At 44.1% G+C, this 20,365-nt stretch overlaps 1 protein-coding gene across 1 annotated transcript in view; it reads left to right on the top strand.

Annotated features, from left to right (window-relative positions):
* kdrl (kinase insert domain receptor like) overlaps positions 1 to 20,365 on the top strand; it is a 200,797-nt gene that overhangs the window by 168,318 nt on the left and 12,114 nt on the right. Inside the window, exons 27-29 of the mRNA XM_078547471.1 lie at positions 5,430 to 5,560; positions 5,739 to 5,829; positions 16,454 to 16,554. Of these exons, the coding sequence (XP_078403597.1) occupies positions 5,430 to 5,560; positions 5,739 to 5,829; positions 16,454 to 16,554 (323 nt within the window). The remainder of the gene's footprint in view (positions 1 to 5,429; positions 5,561 to 5,738; positions 5,830 to 16,453; positions 16,555 to 20,365) is intronic.

Below are 20,365 nucleotides of genomic sequence, written 5' to 3' on the forward strand. Positions count from 1 at the left end.
GCCCGGGACTGCTCCACTGAAGACATGGCCCCAAATGCCAGGAATATTGCAGCCCCCCCCGATTCAGTGACAACTCCTAGAGACACCTTCTGGACACCATGAAGGCCCACCACGAAGTCCTCTACTCTTGCTCTGGCCGCAGGAGGCCCTCAGTCTCACCACTCTGGCTTGGGAGGAGGTGGCAGAGGTGGTCAGTGCCAATGCTGCACAAGAGGTCGGCCATCCAATGCAGAAAACAAATGATCTCATCCATGCCGCCAGGGTAAGTCAACCATCTCATCAATCTCAACTCACCCACTCACAAGCCCATCACACATTCACTGGCATCTCACTCACTTCCAGCTCCAGGTACATCACTACTCACTCTCTCACACACACCCTCACATCTCCATCTGGCCTCATCTCCTCTGGAGACTGCCTCCTCATCCTATCCACGGCTCCACTCAGCACAAACGAACGCCTGGCATCCTTCTCATAAGGCCTAGCATGCGCCTTGCTCACACTCTCTCCATATTTACACAGGACAAAATCACGCACAATCACTGGGAGGTGTCCCAGACCAGGGGTTGGGTGGGGCCGGACATCAAGGTCCTCACTCCATTCAGGAGTCAAACATTGGAGCTGGCTGGAGAAGATGTCGACCGTTCCTGCGGCGACAGTGAACACCCATGTGAGGATCCTGCACCACGTGATCACTCTCTCAATGCTACTCTTGAGTCCACTGTTCTGTGTTCAACGCGGTTGCCCAGCACTGATAATCTCCACTTTCACTCTTAGGCACATCTGACACATCGCCCTCAGGCAACCGTGACCCCGACCCCAGCGCCAAGAGCAACACCATTGAAGACCCATCACGACACTCACCCACACCCTCCACCAGTGCAGCGGCACACACCTCCATGGGACCTAGATGTAGAGTGTACCTCGGGATCACAATCTGGTGAGCACAGCTCACAATCTGTTCACAGCAGGCGGAGGCAGCAACATCCTTGGTCGCCAGCACTCGACAGACTGCTGGAGGCAAGGAATCTGCTGAGTCCGAATCAGATGAAGAGCCTCTGGACTCGGTCCTCGATCAGTTGGTGGAGCTTTAAAGACAATCACAGAAACATCAGGAAGGAATGTCTGGTTCGCTCAGCAGAATGAAAGGGGCATTGGAGGTACCATCCACCTTCAGTCCGAGGTGATAGCACCGGCATGCTGATGCAATGAAGTCAACATTGCCAAGATGGTGGCTGCCATGGAGTCGTTGGTCCAGGATGTCACTCCTGCACTGCTGCATGAGTTGAAATCCATCACTGATGCCATAGTTGGCCTCCAACAGTGTCAACACAAGAGGGGTGCAATTTCTCAATTTCATTCCTGCTTCCCCTTCTCCTCAAGAAGTCAGCCAGGGGCCATTGGACACCCATAGAAAAGAGGATCAGCAGCTCGACACCCCGGGGCCATTCACCCAGGTGACTCCGGGAATGTCCAGCCGATCCAAATCCCTTCTTCCTGTGACCCTTGCGGCTGTAGCTCAAGAGGCCGAAGAGGGTACAGCCGGCCCATAGCAGGACACCCAAAGCAGGCCGGAGCCCTCCAGGTCTCAGCCCTCCAGCGGACGCCCGCCAAAGTTATCACAGACAGGGCGTAGCGGTCAGCAGGCTGCCTCCATCTCCGCTGCGGATGTCGGGGGAGCACCAGGACGTAGCGGCAGGGCTAGGAAGGTTAAGGAGATGTAGTTGCACAGCCTAGGCACGGGCATTAATCACTTGTACATAATGTTCACTATTGTAAATGAACCCACAAGAATGTCTCCCTGCCTATGGCTCCTTGTTATGATGAGCAGTATTCATGTCACTCAGATGTGAAACCCTGGTTCCTGCACAAGATAAAGGCAGGTGTCCCAGTCCAGGGCCTTTTCCCAGTGTGTAACCTTCAGACCAAAGTGATGGTCCAGCTTCACACTCCCTAGACACATTACTGATGCCTGCACCTCGATGGTGCTTGTTACTGCTGCCAGAATGTCATGGGCAGGCGTCACAGAGTTCCGTCATTCTCTCTGTGTGCTCTCAGCACCTTTAAGGTGGGGCTGGCCCCCATCTCATCAGCATCTGTGACCAGTGACACTGTGCTCCTGAAGGGGTCAGATGCTGAAGGCTGACAAAGGATCAGGTGCATTTAAAGTTTCATGGCTGCATCTCCACGATATGACCCTGCTCAGAGTGCAAATACTACAGTATTCGTAGGTAGCCTGACAGATCAGGCTTTGGCCAAACAGGAGTCAGACATTCACAGAGGCAATGTGAAGATCTATGGAGTGTCCTCACTGCATGTCGTCATCATGCTCCTGCAATCGAGCAACTATTAGGACCTCCGCTGCATCTCCATTACAGGAGACTAAGCACTGAGGGTATTTGCGCTGCCATCAGCCACACAGGAGTCAAACATTCACAGATGCAAGGTGAAGATGTCAGGGCTGTGACTGTCCTCACTGCATCTCGTCATCATCCTCCATTAATCTTGCGGCTGTGAGGGCCTCCTGAACGTGCCTGCCTCATCTGGCCAGTACAATGGCTTCATTGCTGGCATCCCCGCCTTCAAGGACCTCATCACCTTCGACGTCCTCCTCATTGGAGGAGACATGCAGATCTTCCATCTCCTCCTCAGTCAGGTCCTCCCCCATTGCAGTGCCAGGTTGTGTAGTGTGCAGCAAGCTACGATGATACATGACACCCCCTGTGGACAGTATTGCAGTGCTCCACCAGACCTGTTAAGGCGCCGGAACCTCATTTTCAAGATGTCTATCATTTGCTCCACCAAAGTCCGGGTTGCGGCATGAGACTCGTTATCCCATCGCTCTATTGCAGTCTGAGGCCGCCGCACAGGTGTCATCAGCCACATCCTCTGAGGGTAACCCTTGTCCCTGATGAGCCAACCCTATGGACCCTGGAAAATGTCAGGTATCTGAGACCTGCTAAGGATTTAGGAGTCGAGGACATTCCATGGGAATCATGTGAGGACCTGTAGGATGCTTTTGTGGTGGTCACAGACCAATTGAATATTCAGCAAATGGAAGCCCTTGCGGTTGACATAGTTGACTGCTTGTTGCCACAACCAAAAATTAACCCATTAATATGGACCTATAATTCTGATCTTATAGCGCTTTTCTCATTATGTAACCATGTAACCGGCCTAGTTGATGAAATGTTCAGTAATTCAGATGGGCTGTGCACAACTGTGTGCAGAAAAATTAACCCTATGGAAATTCTGGTTGATGCAGCAGGCGTCACACATGGTAGGAATTCCAGTAGAAATAGAAACCAAGATAGAGTGGTTAATCCCTGGGAAAACTAATTCTGAAAGTAAGTGGATTTTTTTTAAAAGCCATCTGTATTTCCAAGTATAATAGGAATTTTTAAGAAGAAAAAAAAATATTTCTCACAGGTTATGCTTATCACGACTATATCAGGGTATGAAGCAATAGTTTGGATACTGTACAGGAAAAGAATTTCATAAAAGTTGGACTTCCAAAAATATTTGCATTCAGCTTCTAAGTAATGTAATTACTTTCGCCACACACATTACAACCCTCACAAGCCACTAATATGAAATTTAATACTCTCCTGCCTTAAAGAATCATGTTGCTCATTTGCAGAATTGCATGTTATACAGTCAGTTTGCTTTAAAACAAAAGTGCCGCTGTGCACGTTGTTTACAAGAGTCTTGGGTTATAACTGCATATTGTGATGACATGAACCGCACAGCAATGTTTAAGCTGTGTTTGAAATTTTACTCATAACCTACTGCTTTGTGAGCAGGGATGTGTCCCACGTGTTTTCAATCTCATCAACAATAATTTATGAAGAAATAAGATTTTAACAAAAAGGTCATGCTTTATTATACCCAGCTAACTCCCAAAAGTAGATAATTTTATAACCAGACTATAAATATCAGAAGCTTTCTTAGATTCCTTTCCCCTGAGAAAGACAAGGGTGAGTTTTTAAAATTCTGTTTGAATTAGCCTTGGCTGACATCTAAAGGGGTTGAGAGAGAGAGAGAGAGAGAGAGATACAGTTGTATTCTAAATATTACTATTAAAGGAAAACTGCCCGCAAGTAAACGTCAACTCTCCCTCACAAATTGAAATTGTGTGCTTGACATTAAAGGTATGAAATTATTTTCTCTGCTAATTTAAAAGGAGCATTATTCAATTTGTTTTCGGTGGTTAAATGCTTTCATTAAAATAATAGTAAGTGGAATTATATACGTATGCATTAGCACTATTACTGAGATCACACAATAGCATTCAACCCCTTTCAACATCTTTCGAATCAACTGCTTTAATGTTGCGACTGACAGTCCCGTTACCTGACTGAAATCTTTGTCAGCAGAAATATGTAAAAGTAGAAGCTCACTTTCTGATAAACAATTCCAAGAAAGAGCAGCTGGCAACACAAGATCATCATTTCACATGTGTTGCCATCAGCTGGGAGTATATCACTAGCTTTTTGACAAAAATCCACAATCACGTGCTCACAGGAATTTTTTTCATTCATGCATGGGATGTGAGCATCACTGGCCAGGCCAGCATTTATTGCCCATCTCTAATTGCCCTTGAGAAGGTGATGGTGAGCCACATTCTTGACCTGCTGGTCCACCTGGTGAAGTTAAACTCAAAATGTGTTAGAGAGGGAGTTCCAAGTTTTTGACCCAGTGATGGTAAGGGAATGATGATAATAGTTCAAGTCAGGATGGTGCGTGGCTTGGAGGGGAACTTTCAGCTGGTGGTGTTCCCGTGCCCCTGTTGCCCTTGTCCTTCTACGTGTCAGACGTCATGGGTTTAGAAGGTGCTGTCGAAGGAGGCTTGGCAAGTTGCTTCAGTGCATCTTGGAGATGGTGTACACAGCTGTCACTGCTCATCAGTGGTGGAGGGAGTGAATGTTTATGGTGGTGGATAAGGTGCCAACCAAGTGTCAAGCTTCTTGTGTTGTTAGAACTGCACACATCCAGGAAAATGGGGAGTATTCATTCACATCCCTGACTTGTGCCTTGTAGATAGTGAATATACTTTTATGGAGTCAAGAGATGAGTTACGTGCTGCAGAAGCCAGGAGCTTCGACACTTATATACAATGACTAAGACCTCAATTAAAATGGTAAATTCTAATAATTTGGCATTAATTGCTGCAGAAGCTCACTTTGAGAGGCTGCAGAATACACCTTCCAGGAAAGCTTTGGCACAAAAAAATTATTTTAATGTACTCTCCCTCCAAGCACATGTAAATCAAAGTGCAAAATGGGTTAAATAATATGAGTTCAATTTAAACAAATCAACAGTGAAGACTGCTGAGAGGAAGAAGTTTGAGCTGGTCAGTCTCTGGTGATGAATTCTGTGCACGTTTTTTTTCCATTTTCTGACTTGCTTTCTTTTTTTGTTAAATATAGGATGGAAAGGATTATATTCCTTTGAATACTATGTTGCCAACAGATGGTGATTCAAGCCTCTCTGCAGACCCCAGCCTCACAGAAGACATAACAAATCCAAAAGTTAATTACAATTGCACAGGAGTCATTGGGTTAGTTATTTATTAGACTAATCAAGAAGTGCTCATTAAATTGTACAAAAGAAAACAAAGTTCCTTTCCTGTGTAGAAGATTCTGGAAAATTACCCTGATATTTGTATTATTGTGCCATGTCCTGTTCCACATTACCAAACTGCTTGCACTAAATCTTTATCCCTTTTTTGTTGATAGACTCAATTGCAATAATGCAAAGAAGAGGCCACTGAGTGTAAAAACATTTGATGAGGTTCCTGTAGAAAATAAGACCACCGTGATACACGAGGTAAGTTTTTAATATGGATCCTGTCAATCTAGAATTGAATGATGAATAAAGTTGCACACTCAATTTAGGAAAATGAAGCTTGAAATGAGAAACGATCATTTGAATGACCAAGGATATTCCAGCCACAGTCCATGTGGGACCTCAATCGGAGACTATCCAACTCCCATTCACCTCACCCAAGATCCTTGCACTTTCTCTTTAAGCTCTGCTTCAATTAAGCAGATCTATTTTGCCATAACCATATTCTTGACAGGAATTTGTCCAGTTCCTTTTTAAAGGTACATACGAACAAGGAGCAGGAGTAGGCCATTCAGCCCCTCGAGCCTGCTCTGCCACTCAATAAGATCATGGCTGATCTGATAGTAACCTCAAATCTGCATCCCGCCTACCCCCGATAACCTATCACCTCCTTGCTTAACAAGAATCTATCCAGCTCTGCCTTCAAAATATTCAATAACTCTGCTTTCACCGCCTCTTCAGGAATAGAGTTCCAAAGACTCATGACCATCTGAGAGAAAGAAATTCCCCTCACCTCTATTTTAAATGGGCAACCCCTTATTTTTAAACAGTGACCCCCTAGTTCTAGATTCTCCGACAAGAGGAAACATCCTCTCTACATCCACCCTGTCAAGACCTCTCAGGATCTTATATGTTTCAATCAAGCCGCCTCTTAACCTTCTAAACGCCAGTGGATACAAGCCTAGCCTGTCCAACCTTTCCTTATAAGACAACCCGCCCATCCTAGGTATTAGTCAGGTAAACCTTCTCCAAACTGCTTCCAATGCAATTACATCCTTCCTTAAATAAGGTGTCCAATACTGTACACAGTACTCCAGATGTGGTCTCATTAGTACACTGTATAACTGAAGCATAACCTCCCTACTTTTGTAATCAATTCCCCTCGTAATAAATTATAACATTCTATCAACTTTCATAATTACTTGCTGTACCTGCACACTAGCCTTTTGTGATTCATGCACTAGGATACCCAGATCCCTCTGCATTTCAGAGCTCTGCAATCTCTCACCATTTTGATAACATGCTTCTCTTTTATTCTTCCTGCCAAAATGGACAATTTCACATTTTCCCACATTATACTCCATTTGCCAGATCTTTGCCTACTCACTTAACCTATCTGTATCTTTTTTTCGCCTCCTTTTGTCCTATTGTCAACTTACTTTCCTACCTATCTTTCTGTCATCAGCAAATTTAACAACCATTCCATCCATCCCTTCATCCAAGTCATTTGTATAAATTGTAAACAGTTGAGGTCCCAGAACTGATCTCTGTGACACACCATTCATTTTGTCAAATTGTAAAAGACCCATTTATGCCTACTCTCTGCTTCCCGTTAGCCAGCCAATCTTCTATCCATGCCAATATGTTACCCCCATATCATGAACTTTTATTTTCCACAATAACCTTTGGTGTGGCATTTTATTAAATGCCTTCTGGGAATCTAAGTACAGTACATCCACTGGTTTCCCTTATCCACAGCATGGCCAGGATTTTCCCCTCAGTGATTTAGGGGCGGAGTCTGCTCGCCGAGGAGAAAATGATGTCGGGAGGAATCCCCGACGTCATCCCAAGCCATGTAAATTTTTAGGGAGGCGGGCGGACAGCGAAATCAGCTGTCCTCCCGCCGACCTGTCAATGGCCAATTGAAGCCATTGACAGGCTAATTAAGATAATTAAAGACCTGCCCGTCCAACCTTAAGGCTGGCGGACAGGCCAGGAACCCCAGCGGGCTCCAGATTATTCATGAAACTTCATCCAATGGCGGGATGAAGTTTCATGTCCATTTTTTAAAAATGTAATAAATTTTTAAGTGTTTATTATTAACATGTCCCATCTCGTGTGACATTGTCACATGAGGGGGACATGTTAATAATTTTAATATTTTTCTATCTTTAGACTTTACTTACCTGTCACTAATCTCCCCGAGACAGGACTTTGCCTCAGGGAGCAGTGCGCTCTTTCGTGCGTATGCGTGAAAGAGCGCACTTTGACAGCTGGGGATTCCCTCCCACCCCCCCCCCCCCAGCACAGGAAGCGCATAGCGCTTCCTGTCGGGCAGGCCGCTGGGCAGTCCTTAATTGGCCCGCCCACTCAAAATGGCGGTGGGCCCTATTTCGGTGGAGGGGGTCAGCTGTCTGCCCACCACCGAGCCAGTGGGGCCCGCACGCCAAGCGAGGGCAAAATTCTGCCCCACATGTTACTTCCTCCAATAAGTTGATAAAACATGTTTTCCCTTTCACAAAACCATGTTGACTCTGCCTGACTACCTTGAACTTATCCAAATTCCCTGCTATAGCTTCTTTGATAATATTTTCCCCATGACATATTAAGCTAACTGGCCTATAGTTTCCTGCTTTCTGTCTCCCTTTTTGAATAATGGAGTTGCATTTGCTATCTTCCAAACTAATGGACCTACTAGGGAGTTTCGGAAAGTTAAAACCAATGCACCAACTCTCTCACTAGCCACTTCTTTTAAGACCCGGGCACTTGTTAGCCCGCAGCTCCAACTATTTACTCAGTACCACTTCTCTGGAGATTGTAATTTTCCTGAGTTCCTCCATCCTTTCCATTTCCTGATTTATAACTGCTTCTGGGATGTTATTTGTATCCGCTATAGTGAAGACTGATGCAAAATACCAGTTCAATTCATCTCCATCTCCTTGTTTTCCATGATCAATTCTCCCGGCTCACTTTCTATAGGACCAACGGTCACTTTGTTAACTTATTTCTTTTTTAAATATTTATAGAATTTCTTACTATCTATTTTTATGTTTCTAGCTAGCTCTCTCTGGTACTCTAATTTTTTCCTCCTTTTTAATCTCTTAGCCATCCTTTGCTATTCTTTATATTCTGTTCAATCTTCTGATCTTCCACCTATCTTTGCACAATTATATGCTTTTTCTTTAGGTTTGATACTATCTTTAACCTTTCTAGTTAGCCACGGATGATGAGTTAGTTCCTTGGACTTTTTTATTACTCATTGGAATGTATCTATTCTGTGTATTCTGAAATATCTCCTTAAATGTTTGCCACTGCATCTCTGTTGACCTGTCCCTTAACCTAATTTTCCAATTCACTGTAGCCAGCTCTGCTTTCATGCCGTCATAATTGCCCTTATTTAAATTTAAAAACATAGTCTCAGACCCACTCCTCTCTCCCTCAAACTGAATGTAAATTTCAATCATATTATGGTTGCTACTACCTAGGGGCACCTTCACTATTAGATCATTAATTAATCCCATCTCATTGCACAATACCAGGTCTGGTATAGCCTGTTCTCTGGTTGGCTACATAACATGCTGATATAAGAAACTATCCAGGAAACATTCTATGAACTCATCTAAGCGACTTTTGCCCATTGACTTTTCCAGCCTATGTGTAGATTAAAATCTCCCATGATTATCACCATTCTGACAAGCTGCCATTATTTATTCCTTTATGGTACATCCGAGCATGTGGTTTTTATTAGGGGGCCTATACACTACTCCCACAAGTGACTTCTTGCTTTTACCATTTCTCATCTCTACCCAAACCATTTCCACATTCTGATTTCCTGAACTTAGGTCATCCCTCTCTATGGTACTAATACCATCATTTACTAACAGAGCCAATCCTCCACCTTTTCCTCGCTTCCTGTCCTTCCTAAATGTCCCATACCTTTTAACATTCAGGTCCCCATCCATGTCCTCCTGCAGCCATGTCTCTGTAATAGCTATCAAATCGTACTTATTTATTGCTATTTGCGCTCTCAATTCATCTGTTTTGTTTCAAATACTTCATGCATTCGGATACAGAGCCTTTAGTTTTATCCTTTTGTTCTTTTTACAATCTCTGGTCTCATCTGTTGATTTACTGTTAGATTTGTACTCTCTATCCCTTCCTGTCACGGTCTGTTTTTCATTTCCCGTAATAATACCTCTCTCTTTTGCCTTGTCTCTACTGTTTGATTTACCACATCTTCCCAAATTTGATCCCTTGCCCCCACGACTTAGTTTAAAACCCTCTCTACTTCCCTAGAGATAGTTCTCGCAAGAACACCAGTCCCAGCATGCTTCAGGTGTAGACCAGCCCGACGGTACAGGTCCCACTTTCCCCAGTACTGGTGCCAGTGCCCCACCAACCAGACTTCTCCAACTCCAGTCTTTCACCTCCTGATTTGTCCTATGCCAATTTGCACATTGTTCAGGTAATAATCCAGAGATCCTTTGAGGTTCTGCTTCTTAATTTGGTGCCAAGCTCCCCATACTGACTATGCAGAACCTCCTTCTTTCTCCTGCCTATGTCATTGGCACCAACATGGACCATGACAATTGAGTCCCCCCCGCCCACTGCAAGTTCCTCTCCAACCCTGAGCAGATATCCCAAACCCTGGCACCAGGCAGGCAACACAGCTGCCTGGACTCAGGCTCTTTGCTGCAGAGAAGGTGTCAATCCCTCTGACCATACTGTCCCGTACTACCACTACATTCCTTGTAACTACCCCCCATTTGAATGATTTCCTGTACTATGGCGCGCCATGGCCAGTCAGCTCAACCACCTTGCAACCCACATATCATCCAAACAAGCTGAAAAAGGCCTCAAACCTGTTGGACAATTGCAAAGGCTGAGACTCCTGTCCTCTGGGTCCCCCTACCTGCCTTACTTGCAGTCACACCCACCTGTCCCTGACCACTGACCAAATCAAAAGACCCTATTCTAAGGGGTGTGACCGCTTCCTGGAATAAAGTGTCCATGTAACTTTCCCCCTCCCTGATATGCCGCAGTGTCTGCAGCTCGGCCTCTAACTCCGAGCCAAAGTTCCTGCAGCTGCAAACACTTACTGCAGATTTATTTCCCCTAGATCACACTGGTATTCAGAAGCTCCCATATCCTGCAATCACAGCACATCACCTGCCCTGCCATCTCCAATATGTGTTAATTAATTAATAATTGCTAGTTAATTACTTCTAATTAATAAAGCTGACACCTCCCAATAGGTTTCGGCACTGTCAGTAAACCTTTACAATACGGATAAAACAATGCAGTACTTACAATACTAATAAAACTAATAATACCAGTTACTGGTTTACCTGCTCCTCTTGCTGCACCAAAGTGGAAATCAAATTTTGGAGGCTGAAAAAGAGTAGAGAAAAAGAAACGTACCTCCTCCCCACCCTTCACTGAACTCCCCACTCAGCACACTTTACTTCTTGCAGTAAACCTTACCTAAAGCACCTCTTTTCTCCCTATGTACCAAATTCCCAAATATACTCATTTGGTCACTGTCTCACTCAGGGTGAAGTCTCCCCTCACTGACCATGCAGCTCATACTGACAATACACTTTAAAAGTCCCTTTCCTACATATGAGTCGCTCTCAAGCTTAGCTTCCTGCTACAGTAATCAACACTTATTCAGGCAAGGGTTTTGAGATGATTGACAGTTAACTGCCACTAAGGCAGCTGCCTGTTAAATTAGGCTATTTAACTTACTTAAAGGCTGCTAATTCTAAGTAATTAGTTCTAGGTCAGAATCTGATCTTACTCTAAAATTGAACTTGAAAAAGATTTACCAGTTCAATTCCCGCTTTGAACCAAATTCCCAAATATACTCACTCAGTGGTAGTCTCACTCAGGCTGAAGTCTCCCCTCACTGACCATGTGCCTCTCTGTATATCAGTTGATGCAGACATAACTGGAAATGGCTTACACCACCTCTCTTGCACAAAAACATCAACCTAGTAATATGTCACACAGGAAGTGTAGCATACTCCCCAAACTACCCTAGCCACTCTTCAGCAACTAACATCCTGATTTGTGAAGCATGTGACACAATATATGTCACAATACACACCCTGTGTGACTGGGTGGATGTAGATAAGATGTTTCCCCTAGCTGGTGAGTCTAAAACCAGGGGACATAATCTTAGAATAAGTGGTAGGCCATTTAAGACTGAGATGTGGAGGAATTTGTTCAGTCAGAGCGTGGCGAACCTTTGGAATTGTCTACCGCAGAGGGCTGTGGAAGCTTAATCATTGAGCATGTTCAAGACAGAAATCGATAGATTTCTGGAGACTAAAGACATCAAGAGATATGAAGATAGTGTGGGAAATTAGCCTTGAGGATCAGCCATGATCTAATTGAATGGCAGAGCAGGCTCAATGGTCTGAATGGTCTACTCCTTTTCCTATGTTCCTAATACACCAACATTGTTAATAGACTAATTATCCTAGAAATTAAACTGCAATATTTGAGTACATATGAAATTACTTTGCCTATTGTTTTAATGTTGGTGTCCATTAAATCCATTTAAAATAACAACTTAGCAACCCCCATATTTAGCAGCATAATTTTATACCACCTTATTAAACATTCATGCATTCATATTATACAAGGTAATGTATATGTTTTTATGTCCTCCTAAATGTTTAGGCAAAATGCACAACTGTACAAATATGGAAGTCAGTATAAAGTTATGAAAAAGGCTTTTTCAAAAAAAGGCTTACAATGAAAATAACTTGGCATCCTAATATTCATGGAAACTTTAAGCAATTTCTCTGTTCCTTATCTGGGAGGAGTCATTGGAGTAACATAACTCCACCAATGTTAATTAAGACATTCCAATATACATTCCTGTGGTTGCACAAAAAGTCAGTAGAGGTCAGACTAAATGAAAGTCCCTCTTATTATTGTCTAGTGTGTTATTTTTTCAACAAATTCAAACTGCTGTCCCAGGTGAACCAATAGTTCACAGACAGACTACATAAAGCTCCCCTCAAATAAAATTACAAATGAATGCCATGGATAACCAAACAAATATGCTTTTTATTTTTACATTCCCACAAGTAAAATAGCAGAATCTATTTTTAGAAATGGCAGCTGAAGCCTAGTAAAGGATTTGACAGCAAACTTGCTCTAGGGTTGTCAATCCTCCAGATTTGACCTGGAGTCTCCAGGAATTGAAGATCAATCTCCAGGACACTGCTGTGTGCAATCCTGGAGAAAAATCATTGGGATATTAAAGAAGATAGTTTTTCTTAGTGTTCTTTGAACACTTCTCTTTACCTGATATAAAAATGGGAGGTAAAAAGGCTGTTTGCCTGATTGTTAAGCATTATCCTATTGAGTAATGAGTCTTTTTGCTTTCCAATTGGCGTAGGGAGGCAGTGCGTCACAAGGATGGGTTTGTTGGCCGACTAATGGCTGGAACATTGGGGCAAGTCATGTGATGAAACATCCTGGAATACATTTAATCACAGTTGGCAGCCCTATTTTCAATGCAGGTTATAGCTGATTGCAACATGCTGGGAGCACTAGAGAATAATCCTTCACTTCCTTTTGCTGGGTCTTCTGTCGATATATGTTGCAAATGGGAAATTACAGGCAGAATCTTCTGTTCGGCGAGCGGGGGCGAGGCCCGCTCACTGACCCGCAAAATGACGCGGGGTGACATAGGGTGTGTGTCCCGACATCACCCCGCATCATTTAGATTTTCAGGTCGGCCTATTAAGGCCATTAAAAAACTAATTGAAACCCTTAATGGACCTGCCCGTCCAACCTAAAGGTTGGCGGGCGGGCTGGGAGCTCTGGCGGGCTTCTGAAAAAGCATGAAACCGCATCCACGGGCGGGATGAGGTTTCATGAATGATTTAAAAATCTCGGAATATTTCAAGATAAAAGTTATGGACATGTCCCAACTCGTGACAGTAATCTGAGCCGATCTCCCTGAAGCAGCACTTTGCCTCAGGGAGACCTGTGCGCTCTTCCGCGCGCATGTGCGAAAGAGCGCACTCCCGGCTCAGGGAATTCCCCCTCCCCCGCCTGCACAGGGAGCACATAGCACTTCCTGGCGGATGTCATGCTGGGCGGGCCTTAATTGGCCTGCCCGCCTAAAATAGTGGCCCCAATAGATAATACTGGGTGACATTAGTGAACCACTGTGTCACAGGTAGTAGGTGCTGAATTTTTTAACAATGCAAGAGGTCCCTGATCTTGTCCAGCACCACCAGGGGAGCACACAGCCAAAGCAAATCATTTTCTGACAGGAGAATCCGACGATGAGTTACTTTCCATCCTGTTTGATGCAATACCAGCATGGGGGACTTGTATTAAATCTCCCCCACTTGAGTTCAGAATTAAAGCTGTTTAACACATCCAGGGGCCGAAGTTCCACCTCAGCTGGGGGGACGCGTGTCCAACCCGCTTGAGCGTGAATTGATGCGCATTGACGGGCAAGCGTCCTGGCATCAACGCGCAGTCATGTAATAGTTCGGTCGGTGGGCACATGCGGGAATCGGCAGCGCCCCCAATGACAATTAAAAGGCCTGTTAAAGCCATTAGATTATCAATTAAGTTAAATTTTTCATTGGGCAGACAGGTGAAAAGGCCAAGCAGCCTTTGCACTTTTTAGGAAACCTCACCCAACGGCGGGATGAGTTTTCCTAACAAATAAAAATAAAGTAAAAATTTTTAAACTTAATTAATAATGTGCCCCTACTCATGTGACAGAGTCACATGAGCGGGGACGTGTTTTATTACATTTTTAATTTCTTTATTTTTCTTTATAATTCTTCATCTCCCTGAGGCAGCTCTGTGCCTCGGGGGGATTATCAAGCACCCGCTCACCCCCCACCTCCCCCCCCGGCACCTTGCGCAGGCAGTGCTGAGCACTGCCGCTCGCGTTTCATGCTGGGTGGGCCTTAATTTGCCCGCCGGTGTGAAATCGCCGTCCGGCCCTGATCGCAGGCAGCGGTCAGCTTCTCAACTGCCCCCGCCAAGCCTGCCTGACAAGGGCAAGATTCTGCCCCAGGTGGATAAATCTGGTGCGTTCTGGGATCTATGTGTACAGGTGTACAGATCTGGTTAACATTCAGTGCAGCTTAGTTGACTACTAATTGTACAGTTAACATAAATTACATTTTTAATCAACTAACCCCGACATTGTGCAGGTAATGGACATCAAGTTGCAGAGTGGCACTTGATATGTTTTCTGTCCATCCTGTTAACATGTCACAGGTGAAAATATATTTTAAAAGGATGATTTTTTTAAAAACTCCTGTTTGAATTGCTGTTACTAAATTATATTTAAGAATAGATGTAATGATCCCTCTGTTCAACAGTATTTTATTTACCTACTGCCAAAGTCTCCCAGGTAATGTAACAGTAAAACTCAAAAACACCATTCCACGGAAAGCCACCCACGCAGAACCTTGCAAAACAAATACTGTCCAATAGTGTCTATAAAAGGGCAGGACCTAAGCCAATACAAATAACAAATAAGTCATAGCACCAGTGAATGGTTAAAGTTTAATCTGACATATGACAGTTTATGTGAGATATTATCTGTAAGTGATGAAAACTAATCTGATATAAGTGATATAACTGGAATTCTTTCCATCTTTACCAGTAAAGGATAATCTTTGAAACATTCTCTACAGTGACCCAGTCAAGCCAGCAGCATGCATTTGCTAGTGCTAACCTCATCTGCTTCATTTATGGTGGGTTAGGGCACTGGTGGTGCTCAAGTGGAGACCTCTCCTGTATGAGTGCTCCAATCGTTGTTTTTTTATATATAGTGTGGTGTCAGTCCATATTGGGTCCGATGGAGACCTCCACTTTGTGTGGACCCCAGTGGGTTTATGAAAATGGTGTCATGGGCACTGTGCCCATGTGTCTAAGTGAGAGCTTGGGACCAGGATTTTGCATGGAGGCGATGGCCCTGTCCACAAGCCGAAAGGTTAGTGCTAAGCCCCCACTTCCACCGGCCCTGGAAGCCAAAGCTCAACTTTTCGTTGTTCAGGCAATTAATTGCCCACAGTTGTGGCTTCCACTCCTCTGAAGCAGGTATCCCAAACTCAAGAGCAACTGGTCACTCAGAGTGCTGGCATCTCTTCAGCCCTAGCAGCGCCACAAGAAGCAGTGGCCACTGCTGGGATTGCAGCTAGTCCCAGGAGCTGCCGCAATGGAGGCAGCCAGTCCACACTGCACAGACTCCTGAGTTAGCACATGGTTTATAGTTGATAAGAACTTTCCACAACCCTTAGGATCTGGAAATGACTGGGAGAAATGTTCTCATTCAAACATCTTTGAATAAAATTCCTCCCTCCACTATCTTAATACATCTTTTAAATTGCATTTATTAATATCTCCAGTAAGAGAGTGGAGAGAAAAGTTTGAGAGTGCACTATTTTCTCATCCTGAACCAAAGGTTTTCCTAGGGGCCAAATAGCCAATTAGCTCAGTGGTAATATGATTGGTTGTTTTCACATTCTTGTTTTACTTTGTTTTTTGATTGGTTGCAAAATCCTGGAGCCCCCTCTCTCACAGCACCGTGGATGTACCTACACCACAGGGACTGCAGCGGTCCAAGAAGGCAGCTAACCACCGCCTTCTCAAGGGCAACTAGAAATGGGCAATAAATGTGGCCTAGCCAGCAATGCCCGCATCCCGTAAATTAATTTTTTTAAATCAGCAAACATTTTTTTTCAGCACTACTTACATAGAATGAGTTCAAATAAATAATTTTACTGTAGTTTAGGTTTCAGCAAAATAATTGGGGAATAGAGCTAAGTCCAGGAAAGGTTGGAGCTTCTTATCTCACTGCTCTGATTAGGTGTGATTTGTTCCACAGGAAGGTGAAACTGACAGTGGAATGGTGCTAGCCTCTGATGAGCTAAAGTCCCTGAAGCGCCTGGAAAGCAGATCCCGCCCTTTTGGAATAATTACATTAGCGTGAGTACACCCACTTCTTTAAAATTAATTGCAAGAAACTTTCAGGATGCATCAAGACATTTGGGCACGTCAATAACCAAGGTCATTGGTTTGGACAAGTGTTATATTTGGGAGTTTAAGAATCATGTTTCTCCCATCACCCCAAGAGAAAAGCAGAAAGTTATATTTAAATAAGTTCAAAGTTCTCCAAAAGTAATTTAATATTGTTTCCTAATTTACTGTTATAGCATATTTACACACTGAAAATAGTTCTACTCTAAATTATAGATAACACTTCATCTCCTCCTAAACCTTTCTCCTCACCCCTTTCCTGATTAGCAAAGTGCCAAACAGTACCAAAAAGTCCATTGTACACGTACCAGATGGGACCATTCTCTCAGCTTCCAGTAGTATAAATGCATCAAAGTTATTGACTGAATGTAGATTTCACACCCGTCCAGAGACCAAAGCAAATTGCTGATTTCCAAAGGCTGCTACTTAAATTCCCTAATTGCCTTGTATCCCAAAGCTTTCTGGTTCTGGCTCTAGTGAGACTTTGTGCATCAGCTAACGCACAAGACTAGTTTTTTGTCCTTGTTTTAGATCAATGTTGATGTAAAATGCTACACCAGGCTACTCAAATTAATTCTGAATATAGGTATAGAATATGAAAATAGTGAGAAGGAGAAATCAATAACAACCAGGGTGATCTATCCCTCAAATGGCTTTTTAACATCTAGGATGTCAGGCGGCCATAGAGGGAAATAAGAACTGGGCTATGGTTTTGGCCAGGCATATATAGTGCATCTCTAGTGAACCTAGAGAGAAAATATTACTTGTAATGCAGAATAAATATCACGTAACCTATTTGGATGTATCACAAGATGTTCTATGTCAGCTGATGAGCTATCAAGTGGTCAGCTTGTCAGGACAGAAGACAAAGCTGTCTAAAGAAAGGCCAGCCACTATGGCTATCCCATTTCAGAACCACAGCAAAGGGTGAATTGCCAATAGCTAAAAAATAACAGAGAGGAAATAGAGGCATATTTGACTCAACAGCATCAAAGAGGAAATTTTAACCCTACCCATCTAGGTGACATACTCACAGACATGATTCCTTCCATCTTTACTCTACTCTTCTGAGCAGGCAACCAGTGCACCCACATACAATTTTAACTCTGGCCTAATCAAGGAAGTCTTTATGGCTTTACGGCCAGTTGAAGAAGGTAGGAAGAGAATATGTGACCAGAAGCTGATACTTAACGTAAGCTTTTCTTAATGCCTGCCAGGTCCCACAAGAAAGGTTAAGGTCTCCCCTTCCCTCAAAATGCTTTCTGGACCCTCTCCCCTTGACATAGGTGCTGCCAAGCCTCACCCTTGCAATATTGTGCAACTCATCGCTAAAAGAAGCAATTGGTTTACTGCTGAGCACTTTTAATGCTTATGTATACACGTGAGACTGAGGCTCAATGGTGCAATTATACAATTTAATGAGTCAGCCTGTATTTTACGACTAAATCATTGTCATGGATATTTGGACTGAATTCTAACCTTTCTTGTTGATTTGTTGCTCTTTATAATTGCTGTTACCTGGGGCAGTAATGTAAGGTTTTTTGCTGTTGTTCTTTTAACAGCCATGGTTTCTGCTGTTGTATAGCAGCTTCCTCAATTGTGAGGCTGACCAAAATTTACCTTGCTGTGTTTTCTTTAATCCTTTCTTGTAATTTATGTTTTGTTTTAAATGTATGTTTTCAAATATTTCTGTGACCAGTGGTGTAAAACTCTTTTTAACACCTCTCTAGAATAATCTGGAAGAATTATTTCATGAGATCAGAATACTGAGGATCCCACTGCTTAACCAAATACCGTGAAACCTATGATAAAAGCAAAAAACTGCGGATGCTGGAAATCCAAAACAAAAACAAAAATACCTGGAAAAACTCAGCAGGTCTGGCAGCATCTGCGGAGAGGAGCACAGTTAACGTTTCGAGTCCAAATGACTCTTCAACAGAACTAAGTAAAAATAGAAGAGAGGTGAAATATAAGCTGGTTCGGGGAGGGGGGGGTGGGGTGGGGTGGGGTGGTGGGGGGGGAGGGGGCTGGCCCTCTGTCCAGCTCTGCTTGTCCCACCCCACCTTGAACCAGCTTATATTTCACCTCTCTTCTATTTTTACTTAGTTCTGTTGAAGGGTCATTCAGACTTGAAACGTTAACTGTGTTCCTCTCCGCAGATGCTGCCAGACCTGCTGAGTTTTTCCAGGTATTTTTGTTTTTGTACTGTGAAACCTTTGTTTAACAGCCAGGGTAATCTGCCTTGACAACCTCTTCCAGGAGCCTACCGCTGAGTTACGAAGACCGTCCAGACGTAATTCCCTCCTTCCAATTTTACACCAGCTTGCCAAAAATGAATTACCCCGCAGATTGAAAACCGCATCGAGTTGTATCCATCCCCACTCTGTTGCACTGTGTTAATTCATTAGTGTTGAGCACCATTGTGCATACTAAGGGCAGAATTTAATGCACCCCTTCCCTCCGCCCGAAACCCACTGGGAGCGAATTGGAAGGAAAGGGAGGCCACACAGATTGGGTGGGAAGGTAGAGGGTGGAGAGCCCGACTTCCCCTCATTAATTGAAGGGCGGAAAGATTAAGGATGACTTTCCGACCCCTTGGCCAAGTGAGGCCCTTAAGTGGCCCTTAATTGGCCACCTAAGAGCCTCATCCCACCACTGCTGGTATTTTGCCAGAGGGAGCCATTTGGGGAGGTCGCCAGGTATACACTGGTGACTTCCCTGCAGGCTCAGGTGGGTGGGGGGCCCTCCAGATTGGGCACCATGTGCAGTAACTGGCCCCACTGATAGAGACCCCCTGTCGTCCACACGGATACCCCTCTCTCCTCCCGACCTTGCTAGGGCCTGCCTGACTGGACACAGCGAGCTCACCCCACTTATCTCTCACTGGGGCCTCCATCGATACTGCTGCTCCAAACCTCCTATAGTCCCAGCAGTGACCACCGCTCCAGGTACTACTGCTGGGACTGAAGAGCTGCTGGACCTCTGATTGTCCAACAGATCCTGGGAACAGGCTCTTTAAAGGCACAGAAACCCCGGCAACAGATAGTTAACTGTCGGATTGACATTTAATCCTGTGGAGAGGTTGCCACTGGCTTTCAAGACAGTGGACAGGGCCACTGCCACGGCCATTAAATTCTGCCCTAAAGATTTGGCCTGCAGATGAGGCATTTACTGCTGCATGAATCTGTCATGGCAAATTTTATAGGGGCACCTGAGTGAAGCATTCAGAGCAAACAGTTTGTCGCTGTTTCAACAACCAAGCCTGCCTCAACCTCCCCGACAGAGGTGACCATCCCCTTTTTTGTGATCTCACAAAATGCTCATCAAAGTGAGGATTGTTAGTGTTGGAAATCGGATCAGTTTGACCACAGCTACTCAGTATAAAGCTCCAGCTGGTTAGGTACAACACCATTAGTTTCACAGCAAAGCTCTTTCGACTCTGCCCTAACCTCAGAAAAGTGTCACAAACTACACCGCTGAGATTTTTTACTATTGCCAGCAGCTACCTGATAAGTACAACTGAATGAGATTGCCAATTGGTGCCATGTTAGTGGTAGCTTTAGCATTGGCCCATGTTCACTAGAAATTGAATTTAAACTACCTAATCTCATTTATGTGGGAGCAGCCAGACAGAGAAAATATTTGTTTTTCCACTTTGGACTAGATTTGAATTCAATGGCCAGTGTAATAACTCACTTTAAAGTACGTTTTTTGTCCATTAATTCATATCTAGAGGCAGCATCCTCTAACCTTTTTTCGG

This window comes from Cetorhinus maximus, chromosome 8, assembly GCF_964194155.1.
Source record: "Cetorhinus maximus chromosome 8, sCetMax3.hap1.1, whole genome shotgun sequence".
Taxonomy (NCBI): domain Eukaryota; kingdom Metazoa; phylum Chordata; class Chondrichthyes; order Lamniformes; family Cetorhinidae; genus Cetorhinus; species Cetorhinus maximus.